Source organism: Melospiza melodia, chromosome Z (assembly GCF_035770615.1).
Source record: "Melospiza melodia melodia isolate bMelMel2 chromosome Z, bMelMel2.pri, whole genome shotgun sequence".
Lineage (NCBI taxonomy): Eukaryota > Metazoa > Chordata > Aves > Passeriformes > Passerellidae > Melospiza > Melospiza melodia.
The window spans coordinates 76687352-76708048 of record NC_086226.1 but is presented as its reverse complement, the minus strand read 5'-3'; the positions used below and the strand labels follow the sequence as shown (position 1 = coordinate 76708048).

The window sequence follows — 20697 nt, the reverse complement described above, 5'->3', positions numbered from 1 at the left end:
CAAAAAAATCCAAGCAACCAAACATCGTAACCCAAAATAAAACCAAAACAAACCCACAAAAGGTATAGGAACTAAGACTAAATACATTCCAGTAATGATTTTAATCCCTGTGTTAGCTTTCACCATTCCCTTTCTCTTCTGATAAATATCTCAGAATGTTTCTGTTTGCACTAGTTGTGTTGCTTCATTATGTTAACATTTAAGTATTGTTCCGTTTGTCTGCAGAAGCTGTGCAGCATGAAGGCAGATGCTGGCTAGGAACCCACATCCCACTGACTACAATTGTTTGACAAGCAGACTTACCATCTTGAGGTTGTGCTAGTGCAGGAGGTGTACGAGCAGCTTGGGCTGAAACAGGAATCCAAAAAAAATCTTTTCAAAAACAGTAAAATTACTTCAGAGGAGGTACATTTTAAAAAGCAAGGAAATGCAAGGAACTGAAATAGTTATGGATGCAAGAAATGGCCATTTCAAAATGTCTGCAGTAGTGTTATTGCTCCATTATGTTTAAAATGATGTATTTGTCTGCAGAAACTGTGCAGCATGAAGGCAGATGCTGGCTAGGAACACACATCCAAATGCCTGTAATTTCTTGACAAGCCAACTTATCATCAGGAGCAGGAGTACAAGGTGTAGCGGGTCCTTGGGGTTGAATGTGACTGTGAAAGGAGTCTGCTCAGAGAAAGTAAATTTACTTCAGTGTCTTAGGGTATCACCGAAAATGTAACCCCAAGGTGTGTAGTCTATTACCATCTATGTCAGCTGTTTAAAGAAATGGGGCAGTATTCTTTATTGTCTCCATGACTCATCGCTGACAACTCCCTCCAGGGGCCTATGTCTGCTCATGGACCATCAAGGTCTCACTGCATCACCCATAAAATTACGTCATCCCATTTGAGAGGCTCTGCCCAACGGGGAGAACCAAGCATTCCTTCCTGGATACAATCTGAGGTTTGGAACACCAGAATGGCCTTACTGACTGGATTCCCAGAGGATGAGAACTACAAAACCACCACTGGCTCTTCAGAGGAAGACCAGACCCTTCTACAGGATCAGCACATCAACAGAACCACATCTATCACTCCGGCAGGACTGCAGCCACCATTTAATCAGACTGCTACCACCACCCCGTCCAACTGGGTGTCAGGTTGTATCCTGACTCTTTAGGTTTCCTGCCAGTGTTTTCTGCCTGTATTTTAATTGTCCTATTAAACTGTAGTTCTGGCTTGGAATCTGACACTAGTTTGTTTTCAAGCTAGTACATAGTACAAGATACCAGCTGGTTGGGGTTTGAAGTGATGCCAGAAAGATTCTGTTCAGAGAAAGTAATTTTACTTCAGAGAAGATAAATTTTAAAAACCAAGGAAATGCACAGAATGGAAATGGTTATGGTTGAATGGAAAGATGATTTAAAAAATGTTAATGGTTTACAACATAATGAAAGGAAAAAGTCTTCAGTTAAAAAAAATAAAGAAATAAAAAGAAGAAATAAAAGAAAAAAAATCAAAAATCAAACACCCACCCTCTCACCACGACCACTTCCCAAAATCAAAAATAATCCAACCAACCAAGCAGCTAAACCTAGAGTAATATCAAAAATATCAAAGCATATTAAAGACCCATTATTAACAAAAATTCCTCCAGCATTAATTTTAATCCCTATGTTAGCTTTCACCATTCCCTTTCTCTTCTGAAGAGTATCTTTGAATGTTTCTGTTTGCGTTAACTTTATTGCTCCATTACGTTTACAATTAAGTGCTGTCACATTTTCCTACAGAAGCTGTGCAGTATGAAGGGAGATGCTGGCTAGGAAGCCACATCCCAGTGACTACAATTGCTAGAAAAAGAGACTCACCAGCTGCAACCGGAGCAGGAACAGGAGGCGGAGGAGGCGGAGGAGGTGTACGAGGTGCTTGGGGTGAAACACAAGGCGAAATATTATCTCTTGAGTAAAAATAGGATTTATAAACCAAGGAATTGCACAGATTGCAAGTGGCTATGTTTAAAAGGAAAGGCTATTACAGAATTTGAATGGTTTGTAACAGAAATGAAAAACCCTTTTGTTATTAAAAAAAAAGAAAGTATTTAAAAGAAGTAATAAAAGGAAAAAATCAAAATGCAAACACCCATCCACCCACCTCTACCACTCCCCAAAACCAAAAAAGTCCATACAACCAAGCATCCAAACCCAAACTAAAACAAAAAAAAGCTAGAAGGAAATAGAGACCAACCAAAAAAACTTTCCAGTAATAATTTTAATCCCTGTTTTAGCTTCTACCATCCCCTTTCTCTTCTTTAGAAAGTATGACAACATTTCTGTTAGCACTAGTTTTAATTCTCCATTATGTTTTCCCTTAAGTGTTGCTGTATTTGCCTACAGAAGATATGCAGCATGAAGGGTGATGCAGGCTAGGAACTCACATCCAGGGGACTAGAATTGTTCAACAAGCAGACTTACCTGCAGGAGCTGGAACAGGAATAGTAGGTGTACGGGGTGGTCTAATCCGAAATAGATCTGTTCAGAGAAGGTAAGTTTTTAAAAGCAAGGAAATGCATAGAACTGAAATGGTTATTTTTGCAGAAGATGATTAAAAACCATTATTGCTGTATAATACAATGAAAGGAGTATTTTTTCCCCCCTTTGGGGGGCAAAAAAAGGGAGAAAATAAGAAAATAAAGTCAAAAAACAAACACTCACCCACTCACTACTGCTACTTTGCAAAACAAAAAAAATCCAAGCAACCAAGCAAAAAAAAAAAAAAAAACCAACCCGACCCTAAAATAGCCAAGCAAATGGGGACCAACAGAAAAAAACCACAGTATTCAGAGAATTCACAGAATAACTAGGTTGGAAAAGACCTTAAACATCATTGAGTCCAACCCATGCCTTAACACCTCCACTAAAACACTAAACCATGGCACCGAGTGCCACATCCAGTCTTTTTTTAAGCACATGCAGGGATGGTGACTCCACCGCCTCCCTGGGTAGACCATTCTGCTATTTTGTCACCCTTTCTATAAAAAAACTTTTTCCTGTTATCAAACCTATATTTCCCCTGATGCAGCTTGAGACTGTGTCCTTGGGTTCTGTCAGTTGCTGCCTGGAGAAAGAGACCAACCCCCACCTGAGCACAGCCGCCTTTCAGGAAGTTGTAGAGAGTGATAAAGTCGCCTCTGAGTCTCCTTTTCTCCAGGCTGAACAGCCCCAGCTCCCTCAGTCATTCCTCACAGGATTTGTGTTCCCAGCCCCTCACCAGCCTTGTTCCCTCCTCTGGAGGTATCAAGCATCTTACCCCTTAAGCATCTCAACATCCTTCTTAAACTGAGGGACCCAGAACTGGACACAACACTCAAAGTGTGGCCTCACCAGTGCCGAGTATAGGGGACGGATGACCTCCCTGCTCCTGTTTGCCACGCAATTCCTGACACAGGCCAGGATGCCATTGGCTTTCTTGGCCACCAGGGCACACTGCTGGCTCATGTTCAGCCAGTGTCAAACAGTAACCCCAAGTCGTTTTCTGCCTGGGCACTGTCCAGCCCCACCATCCCCAGCCCATAACATTGCAGGTGGCTATTGTGGCCAAAATGCAGAACTCAGCACTTGGATTTATTAAACTTCACCTTGTTAGGCTCTGACCATCCATCCAACCATTCCAGATCTCTCTGCAGAGCCCTCGTACCCTCCAACAGATCAACACACGCTCCCAGCTTAGTGTTATCTGCAAACTTACTAATGAAAGACTCAATCCCCTCATCCATGATGGCATCAGTGAAGATAATGAACAGAACTGGCCCCAGCACAGAGCCCTGAGGGACACCCCTGGTGCCTGGCTGCCAGCTGGATGCAGCACTGCTCCCCACCACTCTCTGGGCCTGGCCCTGCAGCCAGTTCTGAAGCCAGCACAGAGTGCTCCTGCCCAAGCCGTGGGCTGCCAGCTTGTCTAGGAGTATGCTGTTGGAGACAGTGCCAAAGGCCTTGCTGGAGTCCAGGCACACAACATCAACAGCCTTTTCTACTTTGATCAGGTGGGTCACTTGGTCATAAGAGGAGACCAGGTTGGTCAAACATGACCAACTCCTCCTAAACCCTTGCTGGGTCTGACTGGGTCTGATACTCTGGCCATCCTGTAAGCGCTGTGTGATGACACTCCATATAAACTTACTAGGGGCTGAGGTCAGGCTGACTGGCCTAAAATTAACAGGATCCTCCTTTCCACCCTTTTTAAATGAATGATTGTCACATTGGCCAGCTTCCACTCATCTGGAACCTCACCAGTGAGCCGGGACTGTTGGTAAATGATAGACAGCAGCTTTGAAAGCTCATCTGCCTGCTCTCTCATCACCCTGGGATGGATCCCACCTGGGCTCACTGGGCAGATAATTTTCTTCTAAATCATCTGGCTGACTCTCTAGATCCAGGGGTTCATACCTATTCTGAAGTGGCATCTGGCTTGGGGATGGGGGTCGGGAGGAATTTTTATTATTACCTCCTCAAGTAGGTACCCATTTCCACTCCCCTTCACTTACCAGGTGTCCTCCTATTGTCTGACAGTGAGAGGCATGGGAGTCCTCTGACTCTTGGTGGGCTTCCCTCAAGGATGGAAGGGCAAATCCACCAATCTATTCCCCTTTCACTATGCCTGATACTCCTTAGTCTTTAAACTTCCTCTCTAAGCTCAGTCACCAGTGAAAGGAGTTTGTTCACCTGTTCACACCGCAGGCAGGTTTCCTCCAAAACTGCCCCTGAAACTGCTGCTAAGCTCAAACACTCTGCACAAGAATGGGTCTGGAAAGATGTAACCTTTTTGGAGGGTTCCATTTGACTATGTACACTTGTACTAACTACAGTTTTCAATTGGGTAAAAACCATTGCTAACACAAACCCCAAAACTCACCAACCAACAGAAACACTGCAAACAACACACAGCAAACATTACTGGCAAGAAAAGTTGCAACCCTGCCTGTGCGAAGTGCTATGCAAACTGCTGTGCCACACCCTCAGAGAATAAAAATTTATAGTAGTAATTTCAATCCCTGTGTTAGGTTTCACAATCCTCTTTCTCTTCTGAGAAAAGTCTTACAGCTTTGCTGTTAGCTCCAGTTTTACTAGTTCATGATGTTTGCAATGAAATATTGTTGTATTTGCCTGCAGAAGCTGTGCAGCATGGAGGGAGATGCTGGCTAGGAACCCACATCCAAGGGACTACAATTGCTTGACAGGCAGACTTACCAGCAGGAGCAGAAACAGGAGTACGAGGTCTTCCAGCTGCTTGGGGTGAAATGCGACGCTGAAAGGCGTCTGTTCAGAGAAAGTAAATTGACTTCAGAGAAGAAATTTTAAAAGGCAAGAAAATGCTGAATGGGCATGGTTGAAAGGAAAGACGATTAAAAAAACGTTACTGGTTTATAACATAATGAAAGGAAGAAGTCTTCAGTTAAAATAAATATAAAGAAATAAAAAGAAGAAATAAAAGAAAAAAATAAAAAATCAAACACCCACCCACCTACCACCACCACTCCACAAAAGCAAAAAATCCAAGCGTCTAAGCATCCAAACCCAAACTAAAATCAAAAATAACCGAGCAAATAGGTACCAATAGAAGAAAACATTGCAGTAGTAATTTTAATCCCTTTGTTAGCTTTCACCATCCCCTTTCTCTTCTGAAAGAAGTCTCAGAAAACATTCCTCTTAGCACTAGATTTAATGCTCCCTTATGTTTATATTTAAGTACTGTTTGTCTACAGAAGCTGTGTAGCATGAAGAGAGATGAGGGCTAGGAACCCACATCCAAGGGACAACAATTGCTTGACAGGCAGACTTACCAGCAGGAGCAGAAACAGGAGTACGAGGTCTTCCAGCTGCTTGGGGTGATATGTGACGCTGAAAGGTGTCTGTTCAGAGAAAGTAAATTGACTTCAGAGAAGTAAATTTTAAATTTTCTTCAGATAAGAAATTTTAAAAAGCAAGGAAATGCTGAATTGGTTATGGTTGAAAGGAAAGACTATTAAAAAAACGTTACTGGTTTATAACATAATGAAAGGAAGAAGTCTTCAGTTAAAATAAATATAAAGAAATAAAAGAAAAAAATAAAAAATCAAACACCCACCCACCTACCACCACCACTCCACAAAAGCAAAAAATCCAAGCAGCTAAGCATCCAAACCCAAACTAAAATCAAAAATAATCGAGCAAATAGGTACCAATAGAAGAAAACATTGCAGTAGTAATTTTAATCCCTTTGTTAGCTTTCACCATCCCCTTTCTCTTCTGAAAGAAGTCTCAGAAAACATTCCTATTAGCACTAGATTTAATGCTCCCTTATGTTTATATTTAAGTATTGTTTGCCTACAGAAGCTGTGTAGGATGAAGGGAGATGCGGGCTAGGAACCCACATCCAAGGGACAACAATTGCTTGACAGGCAGACTTACCAGCAGGAGTAGAAACAGGAGTACGAGGTCTTCCAGCTGCTTGGGGTGAAATGCGACGCTGAAAGGCGTCTGTTCAGAGAAAGTAAATTGACTTCAGAGAAGTAAATTTTAAATTTTCTTCAGATAAGAAGTTTTAAAAAGCAAGGAAATGCTGAAATGGTTATGGTTGAAAGGAAAGATGATTAAAAAAACGTTACTGGTTTATAACATAATGAAAGGAAGAAGTCTTCAGTTAAAATAAATACAGAGAAATAAAAAGAAGAAATAAAAGAAAAAAATAAAAAGTCAAACACCCACCCACCACAACAACTCTCCAAAACTAAAAAATCCAAGCAGCTAAGCATCCAAACCCAAACTAAAATCAAAAATAGGGACCAAGAGAAAAAAAACATTGCAGTAGTGATTTCAATCCCTTTGTTAGCTTTCACCATCCCCTTTCTATTTTGAAAAAAGTCTCAGAAAATGTTTCTCTTAGCACTAGATTTAATGTTCCCTTATGTTTATATTTAAGTATTGTTTGCCTACAGAAGCTGTGCAGCCTGAAAGGAGGTGTTGGCTAGGAACCCACATCCCTGTGACTACAATTGCTTGGAAAACAGACTTACCAGTGAGAGCAGGAACAGCAGCAGCAGAAGGAACAGGAGCGGGAGCAGAAACAGGAAAAGCAGCAGGAACAGAAGCGGGAATTGGAGGAGGAAGAGGAATAGGAGAAGGAGGTGTAACACTAGGTTCAAAGTGAACCTGCGGAGATCCTGTTTGGAGAAAGTAAATTTAAATAAGCAAGGAAATGCACAACACTGGAATGGTTGTGAATGCAAGGAAAGGTTATTAAAAAATGTCAATGGTTTCTAATAGAAAGAATGGAAAAAGCCTTGTTAAAAAAAAAAAGGAAGGAAGTGGGGGAAGGAAGTGGCGGAAGGAAGGAAGTGGCGGAAGGAAGTGGCGGAAGGAAGGAAGTGGCGTAAGGAAGGAAAGAAGTGTCGGAAGGAAGTGTCAGAAGGAAGGAAGGAAGTGTCGGAAGGAAGTGTCGGAAGGAAGTGTCGGAAGGAAGTGTCGGAAGGAAGTGTCGGAAGGAAGTGTCGGAAGGAAGTGTCGGAAGGAAGGAAGGAAGGAAGGAAGGAAGGAAGGAAGGAAGGAAGGAAGGAAGGAAGGAAGGAAGGAAGGAAGGAAGGAAGGAAGGAAGGAAGGAAGGAAGGAAGGAAGGAAGGAAGGAAGGAAGGAAGGAAGGAAGGAAGGAAGGAAGGAAGGAAGTGTCGGAAGGAAGGAAGGAAGGAAGCGTCGGAAGGAAGGAAGCGTCGGAAGGAAGGAAGGAAGTGTCGGAAGGAAGGAAGTGTCGGAAGGAAGGAAGGAAGTGTCGGAAGGAAGGAAGGAAGTGTCGGAAGGAAGTGTCGGAAGGAAGTGTCGGAAGGAAGTGTCGGAAGGAAGTGTCGGAAGGAAGGAAGGAAGGAAGGAAGGAAGGAAGGAAGGAAGGAAGGAAGGAAGGAAGGAAGGAAGGAAGGAAGGAAGGAAGGAAGGAAGGAAGGAAGGAAGGAAGGAAGTGTCGGAAGGAAGGAAGTGTCGGAAGGAAGGAAGTGTCGGAAGGAAGGAAGGAAGGAAGGAAGGAAGGAAGGAAGGAAGGAAGGAAGGAAGGAAGGAAGGAAGGAAGGAAGGAAGGAAGGAAGGAAGGAAGGAAGGAAGGAAGGAAGGAAGGAAGGAAGGAAGGAAGGAAGGAAGGAAGGAAGGAAGGAAGGAAGTGTCGGAAGGAAGGAAGGAAGTGTCGGAAGGAAGTGTCGGAAGGAAGGAAGGAAGTGTCGGAAGGAAGGAAGGAAGTGTCGGAAGGAAGTGTCGGAAGGAAGGAAGTGTCGGAAGGAAGGAAGTAAGTGTCGGAAGGAAGTGTCGGAAGGAAGTGTCGGAAGGAAGTGTCGGAAGGAAGTGTCGGAAGTGTCGGAAGTGTCGGAAGTGTCGGAAGTGTCGGAAGGAAGGAAGGAAGGAAGGAAGGAAGGAAGGAAGGAAGGAAGGAAGGAAGGAAGGAAGGAAGTGTCGGAAGGAAGTGTCGGAAGGAAGTGTCGGAAGGAAGGAAGGAAGTGTCGGAAGGAAGTGTCGGAAGGAAGTGTCGGAAGGAAGTGTCGGAAGGAAGTGTCGGAAGGAAGTGTCGGAAGGAAGTGTCGGAAGGAAGGAAGGAAGGAAGGAAGGAAGGAAGGAAGGAAGGAAGGAAGGAAGGAAGGAAGGAAGGAAGGAAGGAAGGAAGGAAGGAAGGAAGGAAGGAAGGAAGGAAGGAAGCGTCGGAAGGAAGGAAGCGTCGGAAGGAAGGAAGGAAGCGTCGGAAGGAAGGAAGGAAGCGTCGGAAGGAAGGAAGGAAGCGTCGGAAGGAAGTGTCGGAAGGAAGTGTCGGAAGGAAGTGTCGGAAGGAAGTGTCGGAAGGAAGTGTCGGAAGGAAGGAAGGAAGGAAGGAAGAAGGAAGGAAGGAAGGAAGGAAGGAAGGAAGGAAGGAAGGAAGGAAGGAAGGAAGGAAGGAAGGAAGGAAGGAAGGAAGGAGTGTCGGAAGAAGGAAGGAAGTGTCGGAAGGGAGTGTCGGAAGGAAGGAAGGAAGTGTCGGAAGGAAGGAAGGAAGTGTCGGAAGGAAGTGTCGGAAGGAAGGAAGGAAGTGTCGGAAGGAAGGAAGGAAGTGTCGGAAGGAAGTGTCGGAAGGAAGGAAGGAAGGAAGGAAGGAAGGAAGGAAGGAAGGAAGGAAGGAAGGAAGGAAGGAAGGAAGGAAGGAAGGAAGGAAGGAAGGAAGGAAGGAAGGAAGTGTCGGAAGGAAGGAAGGAAGTGTCGGAAGGAAGGAAGGAAGTGTCGGAAGGAAGGAAGGAAGTGTCCGGAAGGAAGTGTCGGAAGGAAGTGTCCGGAAGGAAGTGTCGGAAGGAAGTGTCGGAAGGAAGGAAGGAAGGAAGGAAGGAAGGAAGGAAGGAAGGAAGGGAAGGAAGGAAGGAAGGAAGGAAGTGTCGGAAGGAAGGAAGTAAGTGTCGGAAGGAAGTGTCGGAAGAAGTGTCGGAAGGAAGTGTCGGAAGGAAGTGTCGGAAGTGTCGGAAGGTGTCGGAAGTGTCGGAAGTGTCGGAAAGTGTCGGAAGGAAGGAAGGAAGGAAGGAAGGAAGGAAGAAGGAAGGAAGGAAGGAAGGAAGAAGGAAGGAAGGAAAGAGTCGGAAGGAAGTGTCGGAAGGAAGTGTCGGAAGGAAGTGTCGGAAGGAAGTGTCGGAAGTGTCGGAAGGAAGGAAGGAAGGAAGGAAGTGTCGGAAGGAAGGAAGTGTCGGAAGGAAGGAAGTGTCGGAAGGAAGTGTCGGAAGGAAGTGTCGGAAGGAAGTGTCGGAAGGAAGTGTCGGAAGGAAGGAAGGAAGGAAGGAAGGAAGGAAGGAAGGAAGGAAGGAAGGAAGGAAGGAAGGAAGGAAGGAAGGAAGGAAGGAGGAAGGAAGGAAGGAAGGAAGGAAGGAAGGAAGGAAGGAAGGAAGGAAGGAAGGAAGGAAGGAAGGAAGTGTCGGAAGGAAGTGTCAGAAGTGTCGGAAGTGTCGGGGAAGTGTCGGAAGGAAGAAAGGAAGGGAAGGAAGGAAGGAAGGAAGGAAGGAAGGAAGAAGGAAGGGAAGGAAGGAAGGAAGGAAGGAAGGAAGGAAGGAAGGAAGGAAGGAAGGAAGGAAGGAAGGAAGGAAGGAAGGAAGGAAGGAAGGAAGGAAGGAAGGAAGGAAGGAAGGAAGGAAGGAAGGAAGGAAGGAAGGAAGGAAGTGTCGGAAGTGTCGGAAGTGTCGGAAGTGTCGGAAGTGTCGGAAGTGTCGGAAGGAAGGAAGGAAGGAAGTGTCGGAAGGAAGGAAGGAAGGAAGGAAGGAAGGAAGGAAGGAAGGAAGGAAGTGTCGGAAGGAAGGAAGGAAGGAAGGAAGTGTCGGAAGGAAGGAAGGAAGTGTCGGAAGGAAGTGTCGGAAGGAAGTGTCGGAAGGAAGGAAGGAAGGAAGGAAGGAAGGAAGGAAGGAAGGAAGGAAGGAAGGAAGGAAGGAAGGAAGGAAGGAAGGAAGGAAGGAAGGAAGTGTCGGAAGGAAGGAAGGAAGGAAGGAAGTGTCGGAAGGAAGGAAGGAAGTGTCGGAAGGAAGTGTCGGAAGGAAGTGTCGGAAGGAAGTGTCGGAAGGAAGGAAGGAAGGAAGGAAGGAAGAGAGGAAGGAAGGAAGGAAGGAAGGAAGGAAGGAAGGACAGGAAGGAAGGAAGGAAGGAAGGAAGGAAGGAAGGAAGGAAGGAAGGAAGGAAGGAAGGAAGGAAGGAAGGAAGGAAGGAAGGAAGGAAGGAAGAGGAAGGAAGGAAGGAAGGAAGGAAGGAAGGAAGGAAGGAAGGAAGGAAGGAAGGAAGGAAGAAGGAAGACAAAAAATAGAAATACCAAAAAAAACAAATAAACCCACCCCACAGCCAACACTTCCCAAAACCAAAAACATTCCAACTCCCCAAGGAACCAAAACCAAAGGAAAATAATAAAAACCCAAACAAAGGGGGTCCGTTATAAAAAATAAATTACTGTAGTGATTTTAATTATTCTGCTATCTTCCACCATTCCCTTTCTCTTCTGAAAAGTCATAGATCATTTCCATTAGCACTACTTTTATTGCTCCATTATGTTTACATTAAAAAATGGTGTTCTATTTTCCTACAGAAGCTGTGCAGCATGAAGGGATATGCTGGCTAGGAACCCAAATTCAAATGACTACAATTGCTTGACAAGCAGACTTACCAACACTAATAGGAGAAGGAAGAGGAATAGCACCACCAGGAGAAAGAGGAGAAAATCCGGCTGCTTTGGATTCAAAGTGAACTTGTAAAAATTTTGCTCGGAGGAAGAAATTTTAAAAAGCAAGGAAATGACAGAACTGAAAGGTGTTTATGGTTTCAAAGAAAGTCCAATACAGAAATGTTAATGGTTGCTAACAGAAAGAAAGGAGAAAAAACTTCATTAAAAAAAAAAAAAAGGAAGTGACAGGAAAGAAATGAAAGGCAAAAATAACAGAAATCAAAAACCCACCAAAAATCAAAACCCATCAAAAACAAAAAGAAAACATCCACCCAACAACCACCACTACTACCCCATAACAATAGATTCAACCAACCAAACCCAAACTAAAACCAAAATATATCTAAGCTAATCAGGACCAATAGAAAAAAAAAAATAACAGTAGTAATTTTAATGCTTGTTTTATCTTTCACCATCCCCTTTCTCTCCTGTAAAGCCACAGATCATTTCTCTTATCATTATTATTGCAACCACTATGTTTAAAATCAAGTATTGTTGTATTTTACTTAGAGAAGCTGAGCAGCATGGAAACTCACTTCTAAGAAACTGTAATTTCTTGAAAGCAGACTTACCTTCAGGAGCAGGAGGAGTAATAGGAATAGGAGATGAAGTAGCTGGTCCTGGTGCAAAGTGAATTTGCGAGGATTCTGTTCAGAGAAAGTAAATGTTAAAAACCAAGGACATAGACAGAACTGTAGGGGTTATGGTATCAAAAAAGGCTATTACATAGATGTTAATGGTTTATAACAGAAAGAAAGTCCTTTGGTTAAAAAAAAAGGAAAGAAAGAGGCAGAGGAAAAGGCAGAGGCAGAGGCAGAGGCAGAGGCAGAGGCAGAGAAAGAGAAAGAAGAAAGAGAAAGAGAAAGAGAAAGAGAAGAGAAAGAGAAAGAGAAAGAGAAAGAGAAAGAGAAAGAGGAAAGAAGAAGAGAGAAAGAGAAGAGGAGAAAGAGAGAAGAGAAAGAGAAAGAGAAGAAGAGAAAGAAAGAGAAGGAAAGAGAGAAACAGAGAAAAAAAGAACAGAAATAAAGGTAATGTATAAAATAAAAAAACTACATACCCACACACCTGCCACCACCACTCCCCAAAAAAACAATCCAAGCAATCAAGCAAGGAATTTGAACTTAAACAAAAAACCACAATCAAATAGTGACCAGCAGAAAAAAACATACAGTAGTAATTTCAATGACTGTGTTAGCTTTCACCATCCCCTTTCTGTTCTGGAAAATATCTCAGGATGTTTCTCTTTGCAGTAATTTTATTGCTCTCCATTATGTTTACAATTAAGTTTTGCTGTATTGGCCTACAGAAGCTGTGCAGCATGAAGGGAGATGGTGGCTAGGAACCCGCATCCCAGTGACTACAATTGCGTGAAGAGCAGACTTACCCTCAGCAGACAGACTCCCAACAGCTGTTAAGGATCCATAGGTAGAGCCCAAAGAGTCTCTTCCTGCTCTTAATACATCAATTTTGGAAGCTGCCAGTGAGTAGAGATCCTCAAAACTTCTAACCACGTTCTTAAATAAAAGTAGAAGGAATCATTAGTGCCAGGCAAACTACACTTAAATGGCAAATAGCACATATCCAAATTTTTTACAAAAGACAGGGATTTTTTCTAGCAGAGAAATAAAATAGAGTTTGCAAGCCAGGGAGAATGTCAGTCCCAGGACTTAAACATCAAAAACATCTAACACTGGATTTTCTATTTTTTTCTAAAATGTTGAATATTAATATCATTGAGGAAAAGGGAATTGCTCGTCACCCTACTTAGGAGAGGCTTTGATGAGATGTTTTCAAGCATGCAATACAGCATTGAGCTCTTGAAACAACTTCTTCATTTTATTTCAATACAAAACATAGTGCAGGTTCAATTTCTGTTCACAATTACTACACAGTTGCAGGCTAATGTTCGCACTTCCAAGATGAATCAATTTACTAATCCTTCCACTCCACAGCAAAACAATAAAATTGGCAGTAACAAAAGAAACATCACAAACCTACAGACTTCTGGAAAGAAATAATATGATTGCACTATAACTGGAAAAATATAGCTGTTTCCATGTATGCAGTGGAAGAATGTCCCAATTTTGTTACATTGATTGGATTGATCATAAAGTTAGCAGGACAAGAGAGCACAGACGATTTGGCAGTACTGGTAAATTTATATCTACCCCTAGTAGTCTCAACTAACTGTTGAAATTATTGGTCTTCTTTACAATTGTTAATCACATTTTATTTGTTATGATTTTTCCCTTCAGACAGTATTACATTGGTCTTTTGAATGTAACCTGTGATACAGACAAAAATCTGCTTAGTATCACAAACAGGGATTTGCAAAGATTTTTGCAGTTTTCCTTTCCTTTCATCACTTTGACGATTTTCAGAATAGATATTAATGCAGCTAAAATCAATCAGGTTATTTCATCATGGTGTCTAGGAAACAGCAGTGGCAAATTAACCCATATCACATCTCTTCTCATCAGAAAGAGTCTCCAAATTGTCTTGGTGCTGTGGTCCTAGTCCCAAAAGAGGATTATTGCAGATTATAAGGCATTTAATGGAAATGTTCTCATCACAGACTAACTAAGGCAGTTCTAGAGGATGTGCCTGCAAACAAACTCCACTGCTTTTAATGCCAATAGTCCCTAAAGTCATTCCTAGCTGCTTACCTCACTCGAGATTGCAGGACTGCCCTTAATACAGTTTGGCATAGAGTAAAACTAAAATCCATTAGATGACCTCTGTCCATAAAAGGCAAATTTTGTAATGAAACCTCAATAATGAGATTGGAAAGAAATCAAACAGGAACTAGAGATGAGGGCTGAGGAGAGAGAGGGAAAAAAGGAGGAAAGAGAGATGATGAAAGGACAAAAAGGAAAAGGGCTGAAGAAAAGGAAGGTCACAGTGACACAGACTGTGAGCCATTGGTGCTGTTTGTATATGTCCTGAGTTACCAAGTGCACCTGACGCTGCCAGGTGAACAAGAACTTTACAGTTCTGCCCCACCAGCGAGCTATATTACTGTACTATATTATTTGTACCACAAGCACCTTGTGCAAATACAAAATGCAACTTTTTGTGATTTTATTCTCTTCTGGAGAGAAAGAGGGAACAGGTTGCAGATGCTTCTGCAATCATTGTGAGGTCTAAAAAGAATGGGAGTTGAGATGGGACTTGAAAAAAAAAAAAGCAGCATCGACTACCAAATTAGAAAAGCAGGATTTAAAAGCTGGCGATTGCCACAATGCCTCCTGTGGAAAGATGCCACCCATGGGAACTTTTGTGAAGCTCTAAAATGGATCATCACTGTACTGGGGAAAAATTTGTAATTCTACCTTTTGACAGAAAAGTTCATCTGTGCTAATTAAGCTTCATGGGAATCTCAAGGCATTACATATTCCGTATTTCCATATTTTACTGTGGACACATGATAATGCACACATAATTTATATCTTTATCATATTGAAATGTATGTATGCATGCAAGAGGGCATCAGTGAAAAATTTCCAGCTTAGAATCTGCCTTTCTTGAATGTTTGATTTTGTGACCCTGATCTTGCAATTATATACTGCACCAGAACTGAAAATCTACAATAAATTTGAAGGAATTACTGCAGAAGCTTACACACCGTATGCAATATTTACTTTGCCTAAGTTCCTTGCACTTTACTTGATTACATGCCCTCTCTCTAATTCAGACAGAGCAGCACAATGAAAGAAATATGTACTCATTTTGCCTTTTGTTCTCTCATTGGGAAAAAAAAATCTGTCTTGGCACTAATGTATTCTGCACAACTATAAAGACTAATATAGTTTCTGTAGAAGACATCAAACTTAAAAACAATGAGGAGGCATTGCACTGAATCTATGTTCAGAGCTGAAAATATGGCACATCTTCTGTTAATTTCTCCTTTTCCCCACTCATTGTTTTATCCTAACAAAATTAGTATTGTGAAATGTGCAAGTTTTTAAACCTACATGAGCAACATAGCTTCTATATTTAAACATTCTAAAGAGCAGTTTCTTTTAAATAAGGAATGCTCAAAACCCCACAATTGATTCTAAAACTGTGGGTTGAAAACAAATCTGATACTGACCAAGAAGGAATATGAAAATTTTGTCTTTTTTGTTTGGTTGGTTTTGTTTGTTTGTGGGGATCTTGGCTTTGGTTTTGTTTGGGTTTTTGTTTTTTTTTTTTTTTTTTTTTTTAATTAGTCCTTTGTATTTTAATGGGAGAAAAGGGAGAGGGATAGAGGGATATTAATTTTCAGGTATGTATGCTTCTGTCCATGTTTGTATTGCTGTCAGTTATTTAACGCTGTAACTGCAAAATTAGAAGTTACCATCATCTCTGAAATACCACGTGCAAGAGTATACATGGAAATAGTCTTTCAGCTGTTGACTGCAAGAGTTTTGAAGCTTTTTGCTCTCCCCATGCTCAGAGCAGTTGTATCTCAGATGCAAAAAATGAAAGAAAATTAAAAAAAAAAATTAAACAGGATTGGTTTTAGACTTTAACCTGTAATGAGGCAGCCTCTGGCCTGCCCGCCGTTGCTTCCTCTGGAAGGGTCTGCAGCTGCAGGCTGGGGAGTGGTGCGGCTGCTTCAGCACTTGATGCCGAAGCCTGCTCTTTGGCCTAAAGGGAAAAAAACCCCAGCATCAGTGGTTATTCTCCTTCAGACACACCACCTGGGATGAAAGGTGTCTCCTTGAGCCCATTGAGCGGACTTGCTTTGATCACTGGACCTAACATCCATGAATAAAGCATGACTGATTGAATTTTCGTTGCAAATAAGTCTCTAATTCAAAGTGCTGGGAGAGAACGCTACCAAAAAAAAAGCACCTTGCCCTGGTCTGAAAAGAGAAAGGTCAAGGATATGGCAAATATGTATTACTGTAAAAACACAGCACTTGCTGCATGACATTCACTTCCAAAGTTTGAAAGAAGCCAGTATGGAGATGGTGGTGGCACAAAGGAAATTTTCTATCAGCACAGTTTGCTGTAGGAGAAACATGCAGTTCAGATTCTGTCACTTTCCATGAACATTAAAGGAAAGAGACTAGAAAAAGAGATCTGAAAATAAATAAATTAAATAAATAGCAACAGTTTTTGTGATCTCCAAAACTAAAATAGAGATTCCCACATTGCTGGGAATTAAAGATATAGTAAGGGAAATTGACACTCCCAGGTAATGAAATCACTGTTGCTCTGTGCTGCTCTAGATTAAAAACAGTTATGAAACCATCTGCCATGAGAGCTATAGTTGAAAATAGTCCTTTCTACTAAATAATTAGTACATACAGCTTTGTTGGACCATCAAATAGTCCTATATTAGGGCACAATCGTACAAGTAAGAGGGAAAACTTGAGATTACTATTAAGTTTAAAATATGATTTTAAGAAATACTATGGAAGTTTCTGACCACAGATTACTACTCCCTGCCTTTTCTTTTCCTATTTATGATGTTTCATAGGTTAAAGTAGCAGACACAAAGCCAAATGTTATATGGCCACCAAGCATGTGACTTTCTATTATTCTGCAGAGGGGTAACTCCACAACAATTGCCAATTTTTTGTGTGTTCATTAGTCTTCACTTGTCAACAAGAAAAAGTGTTCAGTGAGGGAAGGCAAGTGAATTTTGTCATAACATCTACATTCAGAAAAAGTTGTGTATGTACTACAAACTTGCATTTTATTTCACTGTGGTTTTTTAAGATGGAACAAGTTGAGAGGGGAAACTTCAACACTAAGGAAAGGAAGTTGTTTTGCAACAACTTCTCCCCTCCCCTGAGAATAAGCAGTTCTAAGGCTTTAGCATGTTTAAAAACACAAACCAGAGGGAACAGTTCCAATTCTTACCTTATTCAGGGCAGCTTCCACAGCTTTCATTTGACCAATGATTAACTCTTTGTCTCTATTATAAAAGAAAATAAAACAAAACAAGAACAACAGAGTAACTTTATGCAACTGAAGCTCTGCCAATGTAGAAATTAATCTTCTGCTACTTTATGGCTGTCATGTCTGTAAAATAATTGTTGATAACCCAAACTATTAGGATTTTCTCTCTTTTTCATATTTCCAATGCAAACCCTAAAAATAGTTCATGTACCACTATTTGGTGCATTTCCATATGAAAGATGCTTCTGTTGAGGACAAGCAATTAAAATTGAGATAATTACAGGTCTATCAATGAACAACCATCATGGCTTGGATATAGAGGTCATAAAAAGTCTCTAGCAGGATGGAATTATATTCTTGTATTGGAAACCACAGACAGATTCTGTTTATTTAATCTGTTTTGTTTATATTCCAAAGGGAGAAATAAAACCTATTAGTGGTGAAGAGTTGCTGTAATAATGGAGGGAAGAGTAGCTTTCTTTGTTGATATTCAGCTGCTATATACAAGAAAAAAAACAAAAGCCAGTTTTAAAGTTACTTCACATTAGAATAACCTTTTGTGGATATATATATATGGCCACAAGGAATGATCTTTACTGAAATGCCCAAAATAGATTGGGGAAGGATGAAAAGGGGAAGCTTTCTGGAACAAATCTTTCTGCAGGTGACACCGGCTTTGATCAAATCATACCAAATAACATTTGTCATTTTAATTAGCTTGTTAAACATTTAACTGATGACCATACAAATTGCATTATTTCCCTGGTGAATAAAACCCTTAAAGCTTCTCAGATATTGTTCTTCAGAGGTCGAATGATCCCAGGTATGATGAGAAATTTTAATTAACTAAAAGTTTTTTAGATCCTAGCCATGGAACAACAATATTCATAACACCTACTTCATACTATGAAAAGTATTAGACAACAAAGACTTATTTTTTTTCAAATGGCATAAGAATAAGTTAGTAATAAGCTTGAAGTCAAGGGGGCTCCTTTTGACTACCAATCTTTTCAAGACTAGTGCCTGAGCCTTTCCTTCCTCTCCAGGTTATGGTGTAAGTGGTGTGGGGATTAGGTCTAAATCCAAAACTCCCTGAAATCAGCAGGAAGATCTATCTTGTACCACAGGAAAGGGTTTCAGTCTCTCTGGCAGTGAAGACCTGTCCCCTAGGTGATGCTTCTGTATTTATTATAAATAAATTGTATCTGTCTAGAAAAAGTTGGCATGGAAACACAGAGAACAAACAATCATTTCTTAAATAAACAGAATTTTAAGGATCTGCCAAAGATATGTCAGATTAGTAAGACAGCACAGGTATTTTTTTGCCAGTTATGTCAGCACCCAGAATTTGAAGAACTATTATGGGATAACTGCATCAAATGGATGCCCTAGTACTTTGAACTAACACTTTTGTTTTTAGAAGATTATCCCTGAATTTAAAAATAAAAGAGACAGATGTACTTTTCTCTTCTAATCTTACATTGTCCAGGGCTAAAGCCCTGCCCTTGGAAGTAGGAATTTAAATCTCTGTTCATTTTAAGGTGACATCCCCCAGGCCCCAGGGCTCACTTTATTCCCTGATCAAGGGCACGTTCGGCCTCCTCGAGAGTATCCCACAGCCGCTTCTGGTCCTGCTCCATTTCTTTCAGGAGTTTCTCCTGTTGATCCAGAGCTTGGTCTCTTTTCCTCAGCTCCTCTGCTGCATCAGGGAGGCCCTGCCAGCAGACAGAGAGCAGAGTTACTCTGTAGCCCAAATAAACTTCACTTTATGCCACTGGTTACTGAGCAATGTGAAGGATAAATTGATTGTAAAGTAGATTTGGACCATGGCATCTTAAGGTTTTATGAATTTCCTAGCAAAAGCATTACTGACCCAGAACCCCCCTAGTGTTTAGTATATTTGCTACATATAAATGTGCTTTAGAAAACAAAATGATTGTAGGCAAAAAAAAAAAAAAACCAAAAAAAACAAAAACCAAAAAAAAACCAAACAAACCCCCATTGAAGACTTTCTCTTAAACTTTTAAAAAAACCCCATTAGCTTAAAAAAAAATTTAAAAAGGAGTCTTTGAAGTGTTTTCTCAGTAGCCTAAAGTTCCAGCAGACTGAGTAGTGCGTGTGTATTTACACCTGTTATTTTATTTACACAAGGACTGCACTATTTGGCTTATTTAATGAAAAGTAATACTCTGGTATAAGAAGAATTTATTTTATATATATATTATAAGAAGAATAATCTTACCGTCGGAGATACTTGGCTTTTACTTAGCTCAGAAAATGCGTGTGATTCCAGTCTATTACTCAGCTCCTGAATCCGTTGGTGGTGCTCTTGTAAAAGCAATTGTGCCTCATGCTCACGCTGCAAAGCGTTTTGCAACTCCTCCTGTACATTGTCTTTGTTGATGTTCTGGAAAGAGAAACAAGTTGTGCCTGATTCTGTAACTATACTCAACGGTTTCCCTACCATTGAGTAAGTTGCACTTGCAAACATATCAAATTCTAAAATAAATGCATGCTTATGATTAGTATTGAGGTTTTTTAACATGAAGACATCGCTGAAAATAAAGATGGCAGACCAGTTAATTGCTGTGTTTTTTATAAAGAGCATTCATGTAAAGTCTTGCCATTCATTATTCTATTCTAATTAACACCATGGGATGCAAAACTTCAGTATTTAGAAGGAAAAATATGCAGATCAATGTTCAGAATTTTAGTAGAGAGCTTATTAACCCTTGTAAACACCTTTGTGGACTGTTCTTCTTGTCCAAAAACTGTTCCAGAAAGAAATAATTCTTCAAAGAAAGCTGTCATCTGCATTTCAACTACAATCTAATATATGATAATTTTCATCTAACAGTCCAAAACCACTAAGGGCATAAAACCTGTTAAGAGCAAAACTGAAGATGATTAGATATTTTTGAGTTTTAAAAAAAATCCATTTTACTAGCTAAGAACAGGAAGGACAATGGGCGAGACATCATCTAGCAGATATTCTTTGCTTAGAAGTGTTTGGATTGGGACCCCCTGACAGGTTCTACCAACTAGGCTTCAGGTTAGGGAACCCACAGTGTCTCAGTAAGTCAATCACCAACAGCAAAAGGCTCAGGGGAATTTTGTGCTACTGAGAATATAGACAAAAGCTTTATTCCCCCTGCCATAAAGTTACTTCTTCAGGGAAACAGACCCGCTAAACTTTGCATTGTATTTATTATAACATTCATCAACATCCATACAGAGTTTAAACTGCTATGTTTATATTTCATTAACATTCTTATTGAATACCCTCCTTCCCACTGACTTTATTCTGTTAAGTGAAATCTTCTTTTAGGATATATAAATCAGATCAACATTTCCAGCAAATGGGAGAACCTGGATTGCTGAAGACCAAACTCTTATTTATACAGGATACCTCTTCTACAAATCAAAAGATAACTCTAGTGGAAAAGAGATATTACTAAATAAATCTGTCTTCTGATTTAGCGACATTGACCAGGCAAGGTTTCTGGAAAATTCTGTTGAAAGTAAATCAATTTGATGCTTGTTTTCCAAAAGAACACAAATCAAAAAATGTGTAGAGAGGAGAATCTCTTTTAAGCAAGAG

At 40.8% G+C, this 20697-nt stretch overlaps 1 protein-coding gene across 1 annotated transcript in view; it reads right to left on the bottom strand.

Annotated features, from left to right (window-relative positions):
- Positions 1–318: 318 nt before the first annotated feature.
- The window catches only part of LOC134432558 (coiled-coil domain-containing protein 171-like), a 47792-nt gene continuing 27413 nt past the window's right edge, over positions 319–20697 (bottom strand). Inside the window, exons 16-28 of the mRNA XM_063181403.1 lie at positions 19339–19503; positions 18666–18811; positions 17058–17112; positions 15717–15833; positions 12586–12715; positions 11774–11848; positions 11145–11149; positions 6431–6499; positions 5824–5892; positions 5231–5299; positions 2459–2515; positions 1856–1912; positions 319–348 (exon numbers count right to left, since the gene is read on the bottom strand). Of these exons, the coding sequence (XP_063037473.1) occupies positions 319–348; positions 1856–1912; positions 2459–2515; positions 5231–5299; positions 5824–5892; positions 6431–6499; positions 11145–11149; positions 11774–11848; positions 12586–12715; positions 15717–15833; positions 17058–17112; positions 18666–18811; positions 19339–19503 (1044 nt within the window). The remainder of the gene's footprint in view (positions 349–1855; positions 1913–2458; positions 2516–5230; positions 5300–5823; positions 5893–6430; positions 6500–11144; positions 11150–11773; positions 11849–12585; positions 12716–15716; positions 15834–17057; positions 17113–18665; positions 18812–19338; positions 19504–20697) is intronic.